This window comes from Atta colombica, unplaced genomic scaffold (assembly GCF_001594045.1).
Source record: "Atta colombica isolate Treedump-2 unplaced genomic scaffold, Acol1.0 scaffold46, whole genome shotgun sequence".
Classification (NCBI taxonomy): Eukaryota; Metazoa; Arthropoda; class Insecta; order Hymenoptera; family Formicidae; genus Atta; species Atta colombica.
Genome location: NW_017259535.1, coordinates 730,697 through 751,474, shown reverse-complemented (window position 1 = coordinate 751,474; position 20,778 = coordinate 730,697). Strand labels below are relative to the sequence as shown.

General features: G+C 33.1%; 3 protein-coding genes across 4 annotated transcripts; all 3 read left to right on the top strand.

The window, feature by feature from the left end:
* Nucleotides 1-884: 884 nt before the first annotated feature.
* Nucleotides 885-3,331, top strand: LOC108691369 (sphingomyelin synthase-related 1-like). 2 transcript variants are annotated; one of them, XM_018199074.1, is made up of 6 exons: nt 885-1,182; nt 1,652-1,983; nt 2,075-2,403; nt 2,485-2,628; nt 2,703-2,857; nt 2,931-3,331. In XM_018199074.1, exons 2-6 carry the CDS (start codon nt 1,657-1,659, stop codon nt 3,329-3,331), a joined length of 1,356 nt encoding a protein of 451 aa, XP_018054563.1. In that variant the 5' UTR covers nt 885-1,182; nt 1,652-1,656. The 2 variants fall into 2 exon arrangements, with proteins under 2 accessions (XP_018054563.1, XP_018054564.1); XM_018199075.1 differs by having other exon boundaries at nt 1,629-1,983.
* Nucleotides 3,332-5,447: 2,116 nt separating this feature from the next.
* On the top strand, nt 5,448-9,257 carry LOC108691419 (28S ribosomal protein S9, mitochondrial). Its single transcript, XM_018199168.1, has 10 exons — nt 5,448-5,742; nt 5,851-5,983; nt 6,143-6,246; nt 6,330-6,503; nt 6,580-6,659; nt 6,800-6,875; nt 6,972-7,097; nt 7,162-7,204; nt 7,285-7,400; nt 8,864-9,257. The coding sequence occupies exons 1-10, from the start codon at nt 5,647-5,649 to the stop codon at nt 8,876-8,878; spliced, it is 963 nt and encodes a 320-aa protein (XP_018054657.1). The 5' UTR covers nt 5,448-5,646; the 3' UTR covers nt 8,879-9,257.
* Nucleotides 9,258-11,475: 2,218 nt separating this feature from the next.
* On the top strand, nt 11,476-20,758 carry LOC108691343. The gene is made up of 2 exons (XM_018199039.1): nt 11,476-14,266; nt 18,069-20,758. Exons 1-2 carry the CDS (start codon nt 11,476-11,478, stop codon nt 20,756-20,758), a joined length of 5,481 nt encoding a protein of 1,826 aa, XP_018054528.1.
* Nucleotides 20,759-20,778: the final 20 nt, after the last annotated feature.

The window sequence follows — 20,778 nt, the reverse complement described above, 5'->3', positions numbered from 1 at the left end:
TTCCTATTCAGAATTTCGAATTAAGTATTCATAATGCACAGAAATGGCCGATATTATTTTTAGATTTAACTGAATTGAAAAACTGTATTTCCTATTCACAATTTTGAATTGAGCAATATTCACGATACACATATAAAATATATAAAATAGCATATATAAAATATTATAATATTATTTTAATATTGAAAAGCATAGAAATATGCTCCATTACTATTCCTATAAATGAATAAAAATGCATTGAAGATTGAAAAGGAATAGACATTTGTTTCATACAATTCCTATAAATGAATAAAAATATATTCAGAATTAAAAAGGATTCATTTTAACATCATTTTAACAATATTTCTGAAAATCTGAATACATTTTAATCCATTTCAATTTAATCCATTCTCATTTGCTGAGAAGAGAAAAAATAAATTGAAAACTCATCAATTATAATGGAGCAATTATTCATTTTATTTATTGTTTTATTTATTTCATATCATTATACTTTTTTCACATAACAATCCCTTCCTCTTTCCTCGAGGTTTAAGGTGCTAGAATAAACAATTTATAAATAAACTGTCGGAAGCAAAAGTCAAATATATAAAAAGAATTTAAATATGTTCTGGGAAGAACAATTGGTGAGGGAACAATGCCTTTTTTATCACAAAAAATGAATCATATATTTTGTTAAAATCGCGTCACTCGAGAGCATCGTATTATCATCGATTTCCCGTGGTGGCAAAACAGGCAACGGCGGTATAACTCCCTTTATATCGAGCGTTCATGAAATCACGGATCATTCTTTCTTTCGCGCGGCTATTAAACGACTCCGCGACGTGATAGCCGCGCTGTTGCGTCGCGCGCGCACGAATCGAACGAGTCGTCTGTCCGCTGTCGCGTCGCCGTGAACTGCCGTGGACTGCCGTGGAGTCGGTGGAGATTGGAGTCGCGTGTCGCGTTGTCACTGTGATCAGCGGATATCAATCTGTATACTGCTGTGTACCAATCCATCACATCACGATCGACGGCCCCGTCGAGCGTGTTGACGCTGTGCACGGATACTGCCGACGCATGATTCTTTTGGATGAGAATAACAGTCGCGGCGCGGTGACACGCACGTCGAACGCGCGAAAATGTCCCGATAAGATAGCCACGACGATTCCAGGATTTCCAGGGCGCGCCGCGATCCTTCCTCAGGTGAGTAATCGTGCAAAAAGCTTTTTGGTCATTTTCCTACGGATGAAGAAATGTTGAAGTGTCTAGCTTCTAGGTTATCTGACACCATCTGACAGAAGACTCTCTAGTTCTAATTACTTCGATTCTTTGTCCTTTTATATAACCATTCATTATCTTCTTTATTTTCTTGAGAAACTTCTAAATATTTAAGAATGTTAACTAATCTTTTTCTTTAATGATCGCGTGTTCGCGCGAAAATTAAGTCTACATCCTCATGATTCTCGATTGGATCATCTGTTCGGCTTTGCGACATGGCGTTTCTTTTTATTTGCTTGACGACTTTTTATTATTGGTGTTATCGAGAAATCGCGCTACGATGTCGATACGATTTGTAATAAAAAAGAAATCACTGTGTTACAAGGTCACTCATTTGCTGGATAAATCACTTCCCGTTTCTAACGGTACAGGTGTCGACTCGTCTGTTATGCAGGATAGATGCGAATCGACGACACAACCATGTCCTTAAGAAACGTCATCGAGTGGACGTCCTCCGACGTGAAAGCGTGGCTCATAGAAAATGGTCACGAGGAATACGCGGATTTGTTTTACTTCCATGAAATCGACGGGAAAGTACTTTTGACGCTGAAAGAAGAAGACTTGAAATCTAGTATTTTAAACATAAAGAAGATTGGTGTTATAAAAAAATTGTATCTAGCCATAAAGCAACTGCAAAGAGACAATGTCGCTGTTCTATTCGACCTGGGATATGTGGATCTGTTTCCTTCGACAAATTTTTATACTCATCATCAGAATAAGCACGAGGTAAAAACATGATTCTCTTAAAGGGAAATATTTAATATTCATTTTAATTCAAGAAGGTAATACTGTTATGTTTAATATAATTTTACTTTAGATGCCCAGTACTGGTACGAATAACGAAACATCTATCGAGAACGAATTCTATTCAGCCTCGGTATCAGAGGATGGACACGCTTCTCATTTGCCACCCGAAATCTGGAAGACACTCATCAGTTTGGGATATTTATTTATTGTCACATGGATTACTGCCTTTGTAATGGTTATCGTTCATGACAGAGTGCCTGATATGAAGAAGTATCCTCCATTGCCAGACATATTTTTAGACAATGTACCTCATATTCCTTGGGCGTTTGATATGTGCGAAGTTACCGGTACCCTACTTTTCGCGATATGGCTTGTTGTGCTTATATTTCACAAGTATAGGTAAGAAATGTGATCCATTTAAATAAATGTAGCAAATAATGTGATTTGTTAGTGCGAATAATCTATTAAATATGGACACAGATTTATTTTGTTACGGAGATTTTTTGCACTGTCGGGTACAGTCTTCCTGCTGAGATGCGTGACGATGCTCATTACTTCATTGTCAGTGCCAGGAGCACATCTACAATGCCAACCACGGAAAGTCCCAGATGATGATTGGTCAAAGTGAGATACATATATTATAAAATCACATTCTCTTTCTCTAAATACAAATAATGCATATTTATATCTCATTTTAGTTCCGCTTATGTAGAACTGTACAATAAAATAGCAATGGCTTATGTTATTTGGCGAGGTGCTGGCATGTCCATTCAAGGTGTCAGAACTTGCGGGGATTACATGTTTAGCGGACATACAGTAGCGTTAACAATGCTTAACTTTTTCATTACAGAGTGTAAGTAATTAGTATACATTATTTCATAATTGAAGATTTTAATATTTATGAAATGCTCTTTTTTTTATTGCAGATACTCCAAGACATTTATATTTTCTGCATACTTTTACATGGATGCTTAACATGTTTGGTATTTTTTTCATCTTGGCGGCACATGAACATTATTCCATCGACGTTTTCGTCGCATTTTATATAACTTCGCGATTATTCCTTTACTATCACACATTGGCGAATAATCAAGCATTGATGCAGCGTGATTCGATCAGAACCAGAATCTGGTTTCCGTTATTTAGCTTTTTTGAGGCGTCTGTTGATGGTATTGTTCCTAATGAGTATGAATCGCCGTCCTTGATAGTTTGCAATTTAGCAGGCACGGGAAAGAACATCTGGCATTGTGTACGATCTCGGATTTCTCTCCGAAAAATGCAGCGCAGCATAAACGGCAATTTAAGTAGCACAAAAAAGGAATACTAGGAATACTGTCAATTGGTATATATTTTACTTTTTTTAATTGTTATATTTAATTGTTATATTTGATTGCTAATAATTAATATGTTTAAGATAAATATGCCACATAGGGAACACTTCATTAATTTTTTTAATTCCAGTCATACAATACATAAAAATATACATACGTAAAAAAAAAGAGACAAAACAATAATATTTCTTTAGAATGGATCTTTATGTCTAAGAACACATAAAATGTATAAGTTTCGAAAAAAGAAAGTGATCTTATATTGTATATTTATCTTTTCAGAGCGTTAACTGTTTATTTGACAAATTTGTTTATATGTTGGAATAATATTGAAAAAAAAGATTATTAGAAGATTAATTCTAAATATATTTATTTTTGTGATAGAGGATTGTTGATACCGAAAGAGATTGAAGTAATTTATGATACGATTAATTAATATTACGTAATAGTTAATTTTTATTATCACACAAATAATGTAATTTATTAAGAAATTTCCAAAGACAAAGCGTAGCATATAGTACTTTACTAATTCAACATGTATTTTCCAAGCATGTTGTATCGTCTAAGACTTTCTTATTTTTTTAAGTGTATGTATATGTACATTATATATATCATACACCCCACACACACACACACACACACACACACAAATGTATAATGTGTGTGTTTGTGTATGTGTGCGCGCCCACATAATTTGCTCATAAGTACTTTTGTTTTTTTTTTTGTGATACAAGAAGAAAGTTAAGTTAAAGTTTATATTGTGATGGCCTGCAGGGATGTTAGATTTTATCAGGAATGTTGAATAATTTTTTATACCTTTCATAATGATATTTTAGAATTTCTAGATTAGACATCTTTGAAAACGCTTATTTGTTTGCTAATAATGAAACGCAATATTTTAAGAGTAAATGTATATGTTATATATTATTATGCATTCCTGATATTTGATAAAATTAATAATTTAAGTCTCCTGTTTACTTATTGTAATCATATTAAAGTCGTGTGATTTTTGCATTGTACATATAAATAAATAAAATATTGCATATATTGCTACATACGTTTGACATAGCTATACATTGATAAAATATATTGACTGTCTTTTCGATTTAGATAGAAATAAATAGAAATAAATATCTTGGTTGATTATCATAAAATACGTTTTTGCTAGAAATGTAAAACATATAGATACGTATGCAAAAAGAGGAATGATTTTTTACTACCGAAGAAAATTTATGATTTTAATACAGTTGCAGTAAGAAAGCAGGAGTCATATTTACAGATGTGGTATTATCAAACAGAGGCTGCTGTTATCGTAATTTTTAATGTAAATTCGTGCGTAATATCTGTATGATATGATTGTATGAATAGCTTCTATATGTCACATAGAAGCTATTGCCAATAGTATAATAGCTTTTTAATATTACATCCATATTTTTTACTTATATGATAAATAACTTAATCTTGTTGGCATTAACGAGTACCGATTATTGATAACTCGTTGATGGTGCCTGAGATTGTTGGTGTTTATTACTTTATATACTTCCAAAAACTATGCAATGTGGTAAACTTTCTCTCTTATGCTAATATCGACCAATATACCGACCAGTTTACAAGATAGTCGGATTTACAGACGATTGAGAAAAATAGCACGAGAATAAAAGACATCAATATTTCAATAAGACTTTTATTGTACTTTTATTAATTATAATTATTATACGCTTGCAGGTATCATTTCCCTTTATCTTTCTCAAACAAAATTTTCAAGAAAAAATGCACTATATTCGAACATTCGTGTTCTTTTTAACTTGCGCACGTACACGTAATTACAAAAAAAATTATTAAAATTTCCAAAACCGTCGTTTCAAGTAAATTGATAACAATTAGATTTAAGAAAATTTAAAGTAAAAAATAGGCAAATCATAAGATTGTGACGAAATAAGAAATGGCCGTTTCGCTAATCGTAAATCAATTAGCGCTCACAAATAAAGTGCAGACTGCAGAGAATAAAGTGGAATGAAGTGCAGTTATGTGCAGTTCCATGGCACACCATAATATGGTGTGTGTGTGTAAATGATATGTAAACAGTTAAATACGCTTCACAAAAGGATAAAAAATTGTAACATTCTCATTTTTTTTCATGAGTTGGAAAACGTGTTCAAATTAGGAGAGAATAATATTAATTTCTAATAATTGAATCTAATGTAATTCTACTAGTCAACAGATTATGATAGGTTAATCTGAACGAAGTTAGGTTAGGTTATTGTCTTCAAATCAAGATTGAAAAATAATTCATTCTAATTATCAAGCTATAACTATGGCTGTATCTGCTTTTATTCGTTCACACTTTCGACATTTAATTGGTGTAAGCAACAATGCTGTTGCCTTATTTCCAAATTCCGCATGGTATTCGGTATGTTTGCAATTCCTTTGTAATGAAGCCATCGTGCTATTGCAATTTTTCTCATTTCGATTATATATAAATTATTCAATTGCTATGTTAAATATTTTACGGTTGCAGAATCGTATTAAATCACAATCTTATGCAACATCTATCAGTGAAATCAAAGATACAATTAAAACTAAAACAAAGAAATCTGAGAAAAAAATAAGCAAAGTTATGATGACATATTTACAACGTGCAAAAGAACATGGTAGTTACTGATTTTTTGTGTATATATATATATTTTTTTTTAAATAATTTTATAAAATATTGTTAATGTTTGATATTAACTTTAAGACCAATAGTATATAAACAATATTTTTCTATACATAAGTTATTATGTATAAATTAAGTTATATTGTTTTTTTAGATGAAATCATGAAGAAAGAGATCTTAGAATATGAGATAGGGATAAGACATCTGGCTAATATAATGGGTGAAGATCCGGAATCTTTTACTCAAGCAGATATCAATGTATGCAATTATATAAAAAAATCATGCTAATTTGAAATAGCGTGAGTTAATATCTAAAGTCTCATGTGAGTGTTTACTTTTAGAGATCAATCCAATATCTATTTCCATCAGGACTATTTGATTCTAAAGCTCGACCAATAATGGAACATCCAGAAAAGATTTTTCCAAACAAGAAAGCAGCAGAATTTGATGAAACTGGGAAACCCTTCCATTCTATGTTTTATACCTCAAAGCCAAATTATTATGAGACACTATATGTAAGTTTTTATAATAATACTATTATAGATATATGAAAGAAAGTAACTAATATCTAAAAATTATTTTTATTTATAGAATATTGTCGATAAGATCAAGTCTCTGAATGATATTGAAGATTCATTGATAAAGCAAGGAATATTGCCTATGGACAAAATGTATGTTGAATATTTAATTTATATAAATAATATAATTTATATAAATTTATATAAATGTGTATATGTATATAGCTTGACATTAATTTAAAAAATATCCTGCAACATCAAATATAAATATTTTTTTTAATACATATTTTTAGCGATCTAGTAAGTTCCTCGTGGTTGTCAAAGAATAATATTGAAAAACTATTTCTTGAAAGTATTAATGATTTTGAGGTAAATAATATTAATTAGCTACAGAAAACTTAAACAAAATTGTAACACATGATTTAACACATAATTTAACTCATAAATGTATAATAATCTTTTCAGTACAATTATCTTATTACGTCATTAGAACGACTATGTGATCATCCACTATCAAGACGTGCATCAGATTTCATTTTAAAATATTGTAGGACACGTCATACCCATTTTAAAGAGATAGTAATATTACCTGTAAGTATCTATATAATGAAAATAAAATTTCAATTAATGTAAAGGTTTATTATTACATGTTAAGTTGGAACATGACAGCACAGGAAGACCATATGTCACAGTCAAAAGTAAGTAAACACAATTTTAACATTCACAGAAGATTAGCAAGTATATATATCATAAAACTTATTACTGTTAATGATTTCAGATTGTATGAGGAAGTCTGCAAGAGGTGAAGTAACAATTTGGGGTAATGGCTCTGGTAAGATTGTCATTAATGGACATGACATCTCATACTTCGAAGATTTTCAGCATCGCCAACAGGTGAGTTATTCCTTGCTTAAATCCTCGTAAGAAAAGTCGGTACTAAATTTTCATTAAATAATTACAAAGTTTTTATGTAAATCTTCGGAAATTGTAATACATAACATAATTCGGTTAGAAATCATTTTTACTATTTATGTTAATATATATAGAAAAAAAGATAAAATAAGATATATAGTTTGTATGCACTCTAGTTCATTCTTTTTTTAAAATGATATTTTAACTTTTCTAACAGCAATTTTTTTCTTATTTTTGATTCAAGCGAATTACTATGCAATATTTTTTAGTTTTTAAGTTGTTTATGGTAATAGAATTTCAATGTTTTCTTTGCTGCATATTCAGATATCTGAACGATTATAGGTAATAATATGCTTATTCAAGAAACTTAAAGCTCGATGTCCACGATGCTAGAAATCGCCCCAAGATCTCGGACAGAGAAAAAATTAACAAATCACATTTGAACAATTTGTTCACATGACTATTGCAATTAATCAATTCTTTCTTCATCTGAGATCTTGGACCAATTTCTAGCATCGTAAATACAAGGGTTAAGAATAGAATACTTATATGATACCATTAAGTATTATCAAAGTGAGAGTTTGCAAAGAACTCTTAAAAATATTTTAAAATTGTTTTACGTGTCAATTTTTGACATTCTGCTTATTGGATAACTAAAAAAATTACAAAAATTGCAAAATGATGAAGGACTTTTTGACTCGGTTTGCTCTGCCCACAAGCGGTATGTCAAATAATTTGCGATATCCTATATAATGTTTTGTTTTTCATAAAATTTTCGAAAACATGTTCCAATACATACATAATATTATTACATCACATTTTTACACAAATGATTCTAATTTTTTTATCAATGCTTTTGCACATATGACATTGTCTACTAACTACGCATATGACATTGTCTAATAACTCTATGTGGCCACGCGATAGCATCTCTAGCGTTATTTGTGTTATTCTATCCTTGTTTCACGTCTAATAAATAAATGAAAATAGAATGACATAAATAATGCTAATAATAAATGTTTTCCTGAACACACCTTCTGTGTGCAAGGAAGGAGCGAGGGAGGAAGGAAGGGGAAGAGAAATATTCCATAGATAGATACATTGTCACATCATGACAACATTTTTAGAAAAATGGCATTAGACCAAAAACAATAAATTCTCAAAATCGTTATTTTTCTCAAAATTGTGACATGATAGCCAAATTTTGACAATGGATTTTTGCTCCGCAATAAAAATACGGAAATTATTTATATTTGTAAATAACTTTTTTAATAATATGTTTTTAATAATACGTAAATAATTTTTTAAATCTTATGATATTGTATTTATTATAACATTTTCCAATTGAAGTTTAGACAATTTCTTTTAAAACTAGCCGTGATTATTTTAAACTGAATAGCTTAATAATTATTATATAAGAATATCTTTGATACGATTTTTTAAAGATTCTGGGGATATGACCCACTAGACCTGAAAGGATTAAAAAAAATATATTCGTCTCGAAACAAAAGAATCATATATTTGGAGGATGAATACAGCACTGAAGAAGAAATATATTTTTAATATCTTTTTATGATATGTATTGTGAAGAATGTGAAGCATGAACAACATGCGATGTCCTTCATGGAAGACGACCTTTCCGTGCGCATTTCTGGTAGCCGGTTTCATCCGATATTTGTACTATCTAAATCTCATTCGTTGGTATAATCGATACGGTGGAATTAGTCGGATGCTGCACTCTCTCGCTCTCAGTGTTAACCGGTCTGGCGAAAGAACGAGGTGATGCAATTGGGACGATTATCAACGTCCTTTACTGCGCTTCATTTTATGTCGTAAATGCATAAGGTACTTCTTCATTTTAAAACCTCCGCTATAGTGCCAATCACATAATTAATATGTAATAAGTGTTATTAAACTAAGTTCGAGATTTTTTGCAAAAGCATTAACAGTTTATTGACTACTAACAGACAGCGGCTCACTATTAATTTGATTAATATAAATCTGACACAAAGGACATCTCTCTCATGACGTTATGTTTACTTATGTATAATTGAAACTTCTATTTATTTTCACGTTTAATATCTATTTATGCCTTGTTCATTTTACTTTTATTTAGTTTCATTTTTATTTATGATACAAATTTTTTAAATTTATCTTTAATAGATTTGTATTTCTATATTTTCATATAAATAGTTTCTATTTTTTTGGTCTAAATATAATAGCGGAAATATTTAAATTTCTTATAATTGTTTTTAAAAGTATTTAGTCAAATAGATAAAATCTATTTTAATAATAAATTTGTATAAAGGCTAAATGAGCCAAGCACATTATCGATGCAAAAGAATATATTGTTACAAAAAATCTTCCAAATGCTTTAGTTCTCAATGGAACCATCTTCAGTCAATTATTTACATATGTTCTTTCATCTATGATTTATGCGTCGTTAGATTAACATAAAAACTTGTCGCCAATTATCTCATGCCAGATCGTATTCTATTTTTGTTAAATGCGTAAACGAACAAAATGTTATTGCAGAGATTTATTTTCGTAGATCCACAGGTTTTTTTTTGTAATGTGTTTATCAATATTGTCATCAATATACGATCTGTACGATATCTTTTTGTTTCTCATAAAGTGGAACATAATTACCGCCAATTCAATCAGATAACAGACTACCCTCCATGATTATTTAAGCAATTTTCCAATTGCAAGAGTCATGCGATATGCTTTGTGTCGGATTTCAATGTTACAATGTTAAAGTGTTTATAAAGTGTATCGTCAAACTTTGAGTCGTAATTTTTACATTGAAATAGAAAAAAAAGAAAATGAAATGTACATTTCAAAATTCATATTTCTTCCTGTGTTATTAATCCTTTAAAAAATTAAGAAATCATTAACAATTATTTAATCTTCTATATAAAATATACGAGTTTTAGAATATTGAAGAATAATATTCTTTGGATCTCTAATTTGGCTCATATAGTGTTTTTTTATTTAATATTCGGAATATAGAATCACGTAGAAAAAAAATTATGTTCTGAGGGAATCATTCAAAGTTATGGTGAATCGTTATTTTTCTGTGAAAATCGAAAAATCTGCAAATCCTCATATAAGCCATAAATTGAACTACCAATTTTGATCTTTTTCCATTCTTTTTATCGTGATCTTAAGAGAAAAATTTTTTATTGACTATAAAGTTTTCTATAAAGTATCTATATAAATTTTGTAAATAATGAAATAATGAATAAGTAAAAAGATGTTTTATTAAAGTCATCATTTTCATCTTCATTTTTATTTTGATTTTTATCTTGATTTTTATCAAAATTCGATCAAACATTAAAACAACTTCTAAGTTTGTTTACCTCGTATTCTCCAATAGGTTTCTACTATAGCTCTTACTCCATCGCGCTTGTTGGAGTGAGTAAGAATTATATTTATATTCAATAAAACTGTATATTCAATAAAAAATAACATTTTTCTTTGAAGATCACGATAAGGACATAAAAAAAATTGATGTTCTCAATTTATTTATATTTTATTTATATGAGAATTTATAGATTTTTCGATTTTTATTGACAAATAACGATTCATCATAACTTTGAATTCCTCGGCGCATTCTTTTTCTACGTGATTCTACATTCCAAATACTAAATAAAGAACACTATATGAATTAAATTGAAGGCGGCCCTAAAGAATAATGTTACTCTTGAGATTAATTTAATCATCTGTTTTGTTTTATTTTAGATTCATAACTTTAAAAGACCATACAAAATATTGTATGCTTTCACTTATTTCGACAGAAAGACTATTTGACAAATATTTATATAGTTCTGGCATTATATTTTAAACGTCGTATTTTTCTTTTCTTAATAAATTTGGGTAATTATTAAAAAAATATTTGTTACATGTTTTTTACATGTTTCGATTATTAAATATTAAGACTTTTGAAGTGTTAAATAGATAATATCACATTTATAGGTAATTGAACTTAATACGACAACACAGGAGATAGTTGATAGTCTCAGTAAATTCGTATCGTATTCTCGTCGAAAAAAAAATGGAGGAAACTGAAGAAAGAGTACCAAAAACTGTTCCAAATATGTTGATACGTACGGGTATGGCTTCCTTGTTTCTAACTCGGCTAAAGACTAAACGCTCATCATCTAAGCAAGATGACAATGAGCTCGAAAGTGGTCAAGTTCAATATGAATCGTCATTACCCAATGTCTCGATAAGTCCTTCCATGGAAGATTACTTCATCATTAGTGAACATACCACTTCCGATGAAATCGACCGTACTTCGCTACGCATCAATGAAGATCTTATTAAAAATATTCTCGCGGAACACAAAAGGCATATGGGTTATAAATCACAAATCTTGGAGAATCTAGAATCAGGCAAAATGGATGAAATAAACATAAACACGATTTTTGACATCAAATCTAATGAAGTCAACATCTTATTGCTACAAGCGAGTTTTTTAGGTCGTACGAATCTCATTCATCATTTGTGTAAATGTGGAGCCAATATTAATTACACCGAACCTAATCATGGTCTTACCCCTTTGCATTTATGTGCCTTTCGGAACTGTCTGGATGGAGTCAAATATTTGATAGAACAGGGCGCGAGCTTTGATACCAAATCGAAGCACACGGCGTTTCATTACGCCGCTTTTGGAGATGCCTTCGACGTAGCTCAGTATTTCATGCAACGAGGTATTAGTCAGCTATCTCCGTATGAAGCTGAAGAAACTGTATTGCATGTGGCTTCACGGACCGACGCCTTACGCGTACTTTCTTTAATGGCACCGAATAATAAGGAACTGAATCGTTTAGATCAGGACGGATATGCTGCTATTCATCATGCAGCCAACGGCGACAAAGTTTGTTTGGATATACTTCTGAAAGCTGGTTGTCAAGTAGATTTACTTACCAGAAAGAGCGACACTGCTTTGCACTTGGCTGCGGAAGTTGGTTGTGCGAATAACTTGGTTCTTTTGGTCAAAGCGAATGCTAATCTTCAACTGAAGAACCATCGAGGATACACGGCCTTGCATTTAGCCGCTCGTTCGCATTCTCTGGAATGCGTGGAGATTTTACTGAAAGGTCGCGCGGATCCTAACGTGGAAGATAACGAAGGTCGGACACCTCTGCATCTGGCTCTAGGTAAGTCTCTGATGACCGACGACATCACTGAGCTCCTGCTGAAATGGCGGGCGGATGTAAATAAGGCAGACAAGTATGGTTATTCGCCTCTACACATCGCTGCATCGAACGAGTTATCACGATGCGTGAATCTATTGATAAAACATGAAGCAGACCTCAGTGCCAGGACCATCGGTGGTAACAGTGCCCTATCCATCGTTCTGCGTAAGACTCCGACATCCCTGGACGTGTTCGAACGTAGACTGGACAAGTCTCTAACTTTGAGCCGACAGGGATTTATCGCAGGCAAGCTCGAGTTACAACTGGATTTCCGTCCGTTGCTTCAGCATCGACGTTCGTCCGAGACCGGTTATCTGAATACCTTTGTGAAGGAGGGCTACAAGGAAATTCTGGAACATCCTTTGTGCCAATCTTTCCTTCATCTCAAGTGGCATAAAATCCGAAAATATTACATCGCCCGATTGCTTTTCTATCTGATATATGTGTTGATCCTTACAAGCTGGGTGATAGCCGCCCTCGCTCATAACTGTTACAATGAATCAAAGGGTTATTACATGCACAATAAGCCATTGTGCTCGAGCGCAACTGGGATTTATGGATTTTTTTATAAACACCCTATACTACTCGAGATTCACTGGTACGCGCTGATGATGCTCACCATACTTGAGGCTTGTCGCAAGTTCGCCGTTATTTTCAGTTATCGATCTGTTAGACAATTCTTCACGCAGGTAGAAAACCTAGTCGACTGGTGCGTAATATTGAGCGTGTTTGCCACCTCTTTCGTGTATACGGGAAAAACATATGTCTGGCAAAGGCATTTAGGTGCCTTCGCCGTACTTTGTGGTTGGAGCAATCTGATGCTGATAATCGGACAGCTTCCTGTGTTCGGTGCTTACGTTGCCATGTTTACTAGTGTGCAGGCACAAGTGTTTAAGCTACTTCTGGCCTACGCCTGTCTGCTAGTGGGCTTCACGGCGAGCTTCTGTGTGATTTTTCCATATTCCAATTCCTTCAGCAGTCCACACATAGGTCTTATTAAGGTCCTCGCGATGATGACCGGCGATTTAGGCTTTGATTCTTACTTAATCTCATCTGATAAGAGTGGCATGTACGAGAATAATGAAGGAGCTTCCTGGATTTTGCTACAAATTTCGGCCCAACTCTTTTTCGTGTTGTTCCTTCTATTTGTCACGATCGTGCTGATGAATTTATTGATTGGTATAGCTGTACACGATATCAAGGGTCTTCAAAAAACGGCCGGTCTTGCAAAACTCGTTCGCCAAACAAAATTGATCCATGATGTTGAGACTGCAATTTTCTTGGGATTTATGCCGTCGAAACGCTTCATCAAATGCATGCGATGGACCACACTACTCTTGCCACCACCTTTACGAGCCGTTTTGACTGTTCGTCCACTAAGTCCCAGAGAGAAGAGATTACCACGTGATGTTCTTTCGGCTGCTTACAAAATAGCCAAGGAAAGAGATGGACAGAACAATTATGCGTCACGCAGAAAAATTTATAGCGCAAAAGCAGATTTCAAAAGCGACATGACCATGTATCGTCGTGGTTTCGAGGATACGCTACAACACGATTGTGATAAATTTAAAGACGAAATTGCAGAACTCAAGAAGATTTGTGAAAAAAATCATATTCTCCTTCAAGAACTCATAAAAGCTCATAGTGATTAAATAAATAAATAAAATTGTCAGTAAAACGAGGAAATATCCTTGAGTTGTAAATAATATTTCATAAATTCACAAAAATTCATGTTCCATTTGAAATTTAATCATGGAGTAATGATAAGAGATTCTAAAACTTGAGATTCATGGAACGTGGCATTATGATACATCGTGAATAATTAATTATCGCGAATCCTTGCTTCTATGCCTTGTGCCTTTTATATATGTGCCTTATATATTTTCCAACAAACATTAAATCTTGCTTATGAGATATAGCTTTTCTGTCATACAAATTGTGTCCAAAATATCAGTTATTTAATTCCATCCATTTTCATATATAAATTTTATATAAAAAGCATCAGAAGGCTTGCATAATTTTATGCATATAATAATGCTATGTTTAAACAAAATATTTTATTTTAACACAGTAATTGTATGAAATATTTTCTTAGGAGAAACACTTTATTTACTTTAAAATATATGCATATATGTATTTTTTCAAGTTTAAACATTTAGTATGTATCTAAAGTAACATCGATTTCGTGACACGAATGTAAACATATGTATGACATATACATTGATGAGACCTTACAGAAAACAGGACAGTTCATTTATATTTTTTCTTTAAACATTCGTTTTCATTTTTAGAAGTTTTTGTAAGATATTTTGACTTGTCAGAAAAATTTCCTTCTTTCTAAAGAGTCAACAATATAAAATTTATATATAATTATATTCAACTGATGCAATTTGATTTAATATTACGTCTGATGCTTTCTAATATATTTTGATATTAATTTTCTTTACTCTTAATTCTTTTTTAAATAGGTTCTGAAGAAAAAGAATTTTATAAGTATTTTCTTTTGTTTTTTAACCACATTATTTGAATTGTAAGTATAGCTATACACACTTGCGAAGTTTTTACCAAAATGAATTGTTAAACGCATAAATAAATATTTTTATATCAAGATTAGAATAGGGAAATTTTAAAGTTGTCTTGTGCTGGTCAAGTTTCACTTTGAAACTTTGAATAAAGTCAAAAAATACATATTAGGTGTGGGAAAAAGTTCGTGGCGTTTTTTTAATGCCATCTAACGAGAAAAACGCCACGAACTTTTTCTCACATCTAATATATAACATTAATATATAACATTAATGATATGCGTAGACAGTCAAAATCAGTTCTCGTCTATTGAAAGTTCAACTGTCAGAGATCTAGTAATAAGATAAAACGTTGAGTTATAGATCTATTTCTTGGAAGAGAAATTTATTGAGCAAAAATTTTAGAGACTCTGGAACTTTGTGTCTTACATACAAAAAAATTAGCTGAGAAATACATAAAAAATAATTATTTAAAAAATGCATTACATATTCCATCACGTTATAGAATCGATCATTTCTCGTAATTCAAATAAAATCACCGCGATGTAAAACTGTTTCATGTCTCGAATTCGACTGTTTGAAAGTTACTTTTTCCTTTTTTATTAAAGTGAGTATTAGCATGAAATATTCATTTCATATGTAATGTTTCATTTACGTATCAACAATTTATCAACAATTTAAGTAGCTAGCAACTCGAAAATCTCTCTTGGTAGAGATCTTGCAAATGTACTTAAAATTAATATAGAATTAAAATTACGAATTGTGATATCATATTCGCAATCACGTGATGGTGAAAAAAATTTGTCTAGATACTCGCAATTTAGATTCGGGAAGCTATGAAAACAGGAGTAAAATATTCTATATAGAAAATCAAATATTAGATAAAGAAAGAGATAACGCGTAATGAAATTAAACAAGGACTAATGAAAAACAATTGATTTATTTACTCACTATTTCTATTGTATTTTTGAGACGCTAAATAAAAAATGAGTTTATAATTTAAAATTATGTTTATTATAAAAATTAACATAATCAAAAAATAATTTTATACTATTCCTGTAAAACATACATTAGCTGTCTATAATTTAAATAATTTTCTTTGTCTCTCTGCGATCTTTACTTTGGAAAAATTCTATTTTTTTAATAATTAGAACATTTTACTTTGATAAAATTTAATTTGTTTATAATTTGTTTTTTCTTTTTTCTTATTTTTTTTATTCAACCTTCGTCCATTGATTTTCAAGAAAAAACAATTTATCATTGATTAAAAGTACAAATATCTGTTTAACAATATTTTTTTAACGATAACATGTAAATAACAATGTCCTAAAAAACTCAAGTGGTCTTTCAACGATACTTTCCAACCTGATCTAGATTAATCAAGAATTTAAAAGAAGAACAGCTCGTATATATGTGACTATACGTAAAGTAGATCTCTGCTCTACATTTTTTTATTATGTTTATGTATTTTTTGTTTATATATAACGTCTTGCCCCTCTGCTCATAAATTCCTCTTCCCACACGAACGGCAGAGGCGTATGCAGAGTACGTCATGCAGTACGTGTAGTGCGATCGTACAAACTAGTTAAGCTTGCTGTAATGCTCGCTGAATTGTTAATTGTACATTGGTCAATATGCATCTTGAGCTGGCATAATTTTTACGATTAGAAAATGCGACCGAAATCCTTCTCGGACTGCTTTTGCATTCTAGAGTCGAAAACTCGAGGTTTCTTCAGTCAATCTCTAGATTTTTATAAATACGTGCTTCAAAAAATAGAAGCATTAAACGAAAAGATGAAGTGACGGTACGTCATACGAAGCCGATAGCAAGAGGAAGAGAATAGTGTGTGGTGACAGTGAAAAATGTTAACTCATCGTACTATCTGTATTACTTGAAGTTCTTACACAGCGACAGACCCACTTGGATATTTGATAACTTGCATTCGTCAAGTTGATAGAAAAATTAATATTGAGTCTTCAGAATTGCACTTGAAGAACAGAAGAAATACTAGTACAAGAGGAACAATACTATTAACGGCGCAAATTGAAAAAAAGATAAGATTGCTAATGTATATGTGATAATCACTTGTAAATGTATAGTATATTGACAAACTTGAAGATATAGTATGCACTGCATATTTTGCAATACAATATTTTTCTAATACGAGAGAAATTTAACGAATGTAATATCCAGTGGGAAGAGCCTTAGAAAAGAACAACCTTTACTTATCTCTATTGTCTGTATTTGCGTCTATCAAATGTATTCTGTTTAAGAAGATATTAATCATAAGTTGTCCGAATGCAAGTTATTAAATTAATGATTAAATCAGAGCAACTCGGATTGGCTAAGGTACTCGATTGCGTCCGGGACACAACGTGGCATAACGATAATCTTCTCTTAAAGGTCTAAATGAAACGATTTGTAGGCGGAATGTGATAACTGAAAAAGAGAGAACAAGAGAGAAAAAGATAGGATTGAAGAGACGATGACGCGGCTGAAGTAATTAGGATGCATCGCGAAACATCACATAATGATATATGAAAGTGCTTAATTACGAAATGGGATTTACATTGGAAAATTAAACATTGTACAACATAACATATCTATTAGCCAAAAAAAAATAGAAAAAAGTGACAAGATCAGGAGATACATTAGTCTTAGGTGTAATTTATTGTCTATACATACATATTTATCATCTGTTTATTATAATCAATCTGTAATACGAATTCTCGTGCGCAAGAATGTAAAAAACTTGAGATCACAGAAAAAAATAGCAATGATAAAATTATTTAAATCGAAAATAATTCAAGAAAAATAAGACTACGTGAAGACACTTGAATTTTTCACTAAAAGAAATAAGAATAAAAGTGAAACTGAATAGTAAATTTATTTCCAGCCATAAATAAATAGTAAATAATTCAAGCGAGTATGTATGAGAATGATCGAAATTCGTTAGGAGAGAGTATCAAAGTAAAAAATTTCGAGACGAACAGTCTGGAAACACCGACTATTTTGAATGATGAGGAACATTTTTATTCTAAAAGCTTCAACAGTCATCACAAAAGCGATCCTCTGTCTGTAAGATTAGCTCCCACTTATAGATCATTGAGATGTGCATATGCAGAGGATTATCCGCAAAAAATTGTGATCGATGATGCAACCATATTTGATAATGATCAAATCGAGATCGACGCCGGTGTACCACCACCAGCCGATGACTCTCTTTTTTTTGACAATCTGGAAATTCTGGAATGCTACAAGAATCATTACGTGAATGGTGCCAAATTGAGATCGGCTATATGGTCTATCGTCGACACGATGGAGACGAGATTATTACAGTACATGGAGAAGAGTCGCACACTTCCGAACGCGTGCAAAAGCGAGAATCTACGAAACGTTGCTTACATTTGGGCGTCCTATCGTGGTCTACTTCATCTTCTGCCGGAATTGGAGGACGCCGGAGCGCGTTATGATTACGTCGAACCGCGGACCGGTGTGAGCGCTATCCTCGCAGCTTCATTGGGTGACAAAGTCACCTGCGTGGAGTATCTAATCGCAAAGGGTGCCAACGTGAATTACGAGAGTCCCATCATTCATTACACACCTCTTCATTTCGCAGCGCTCGGTAATAGCTGGCACGCCGCAGCTACATTACTGGATCATGACGCCAAGCTCAATTATGTCTGTCAGGAAGTAGTCGAGCCAATTCTGCATAGTGCCATCCGTGCGAGGGCGGTGGAGACGGTGAAGCTGCTGCTCGAGCGTGGTGCCAGTGTTGTCGAGAAGAATCACTTGGGCCAGACGCCGTTGCACGTGGCCTGTTTCGTGCAATCGATACCATGCGTCGAGCTACTTTCAGCCAGCGCGCCCAATGTGAATGCTGTGGATAGGGAGCACAGGACACCCCTACATTTCGCCGTGATGAGCACAGACTCGTCCGTTGAGTTAGTACAATTATTGCTGAAATGCGGCGCTTTGATAAATGCAGCTGATCGGACAGGATTCACGCCTCTTCACATTGCTGCACTGAACGAACAATCTCAATGTGTGGATGTGCTCATCTGGGCGGGCGCTGACATTAGCGCGACCACGTGCACTGGATTATCCGCTCTGAATATTATATTGAAGAAAATTCCTGAGTCTCTGCACGTGTTCCGACAGCGGTTGGACGCTTCCATTAGACTGACTCGACCGGTATCACATAATCGTGAGTTTGAAATGAGACTGCACTTCGACATTCTCTTCCCCAGCGGTAATCAATGCGAAACCAGCTTCATAAATACTTTTGTACAAGAGCATCGAAAAGACTTGTTGTCACATCCTCTAGTTATGGCCTTCCTACACCTCAAGTGGGAGAAAATTCGCAAGCTCTATTTGCTGAGAATACTTTTGTATTCTATGACAGTGATATGCTTGACTACTTACGTACTGACTGCGTTAGCGTATAAATGTTACAATCAAAACGAAGCCAATAGCTCCAAGATATGCGGCAGCAGACGACCATCTGACTTTTTCTTTCGAAAATCAATCATCGAGATTGAATGGTACCTCGCGCTGGTTCTGACATGCATCACTATACCAAGAAAAATATATGGCTTCATGGTTTACAAATCGGCATTACAGTATTTTTCCAGCATTGACAACGTGTTGGACGGTGTGGTAATTGTGAGTGTATTCGTTACATCCTTCGTATATACTGGGCGTACTTATGACTGGCAGAATTATATCGGCGCGTTTGCCGTTCTTTGCGCCTGGACCAATCTAATGCTGATGGTGGGTCAGTTACCAGCCTTCGGTACCTACGTTGCTATGTTTACGCACATCCAGTTCGAGTTCGCCAAACTTTTGTTAGCATATTCGGGCCTGCTGATTGGTTTCACTATCAGCTTCTGTGTAATATTCGCCAGCGAACCCGCGTTCGGCAATCCTTTCACTGGGTTGATCAAAGTCTTGGCTATGATGGTCGGTGAATTAGACTTCGAAGGATTCATCAATCAGATGGATGATAAACCGGGCGGCTCTTTTGTCATTTATCATCCTATTTTATCAGTTTGTTCGCAGATTCTCTTTACACTCTTCATAGTATTCGTTACTGTGATTCTGATGAACTTGCTGGTCGGTATCGCCGTACATGATATACAAGGTCTGAGAAATCATGCGGGGCTTACGAAGCTAGTAAGGCAGACGAAAATGATCCTCTTTACGGAAATGGTATTGCACAACACTGCAATCCCATATGCCTTCCGGAAATGGATGTCGGATCACAATATTGACGTTGAAAACAGGAAACAAGTTCTTGTGGTAAAACCGCTTAATCCTCTTGAGAAAAGATTGCCTAAGGATATAATGAAAGCCGCTTATGAGATAGCACAGAAGAATATTCCCTCGTTTATAAATGACATCAATTTGAGTGATCGTGCTGTTTGGTTGAAACAACGACACAATGAGTTCTCCGATGTCGCTCCAGAAATGACATTTGAGAAACTGATTGCTATGATGAAAGTGAATGAAGATGCTATAAAATTGCTAAGAGTACAGTTACTAGAAATGAACAAGATGTTGGAAAACATCGCAACAAAATTGACGAAAGAAGAACATACTACTTCGTTATGATTTTAATAATTTAATATTGG

Coding starts and splice junctions, on each gene's coding strand:
- LOC108691369 (XM_018199074.1), top strand. CDS start 1,657: ATGCGAATCGACGACACAACCATGTCCTTAAGAAACGTCATCGAGTGG. Junction 2,404..2,484: donor CTTATATTTCACAAGTATAG/GTAAGAAATGTG, acceptor ATATGGACACAG/ATTTATTTTGTTACGGAGAT. Junction 2,858..2,930: donor TAACTTTTTCATTACAGAGT/GTAAGTAATTAG, acceptor TTTTTATTGCAG/ATACTCCAAGACATTTATAT.
- LOC108691419 (XM_018199168.1), top strand. CDS start 5,647: ATGGCTGTATCTGCTTTTATTCGTTCACACTTTCGACATTTAATTGGT. Junction 6,504..6,579: donor ATTATTATGAGACACTATAT/GTAAGTTTTTAT, acceptor TTTTATTTATAG/AATATTGTCGATAAGATCAA. Junction 6,876..6,971: donor AAAGTATTAATGATTTTGAG/GTAAATAATATT, acceptor TAATCTTTTCAG/TACAATTATCTTATTACGTC.
- LOC108691343 (XM_018199039.1), top strand. CDS start 11,476: ATGGAGGAAACTGAAGAAAGAGTACCAAAAACTGTTCCAAATATGTTG. Junction 14,267..18,068: donor AGAACTCATAAAAGCTCATA/GTGATTAAATAA, acceptor AAATAATTCAAG/CGAGTATGTATGAGAATGAT.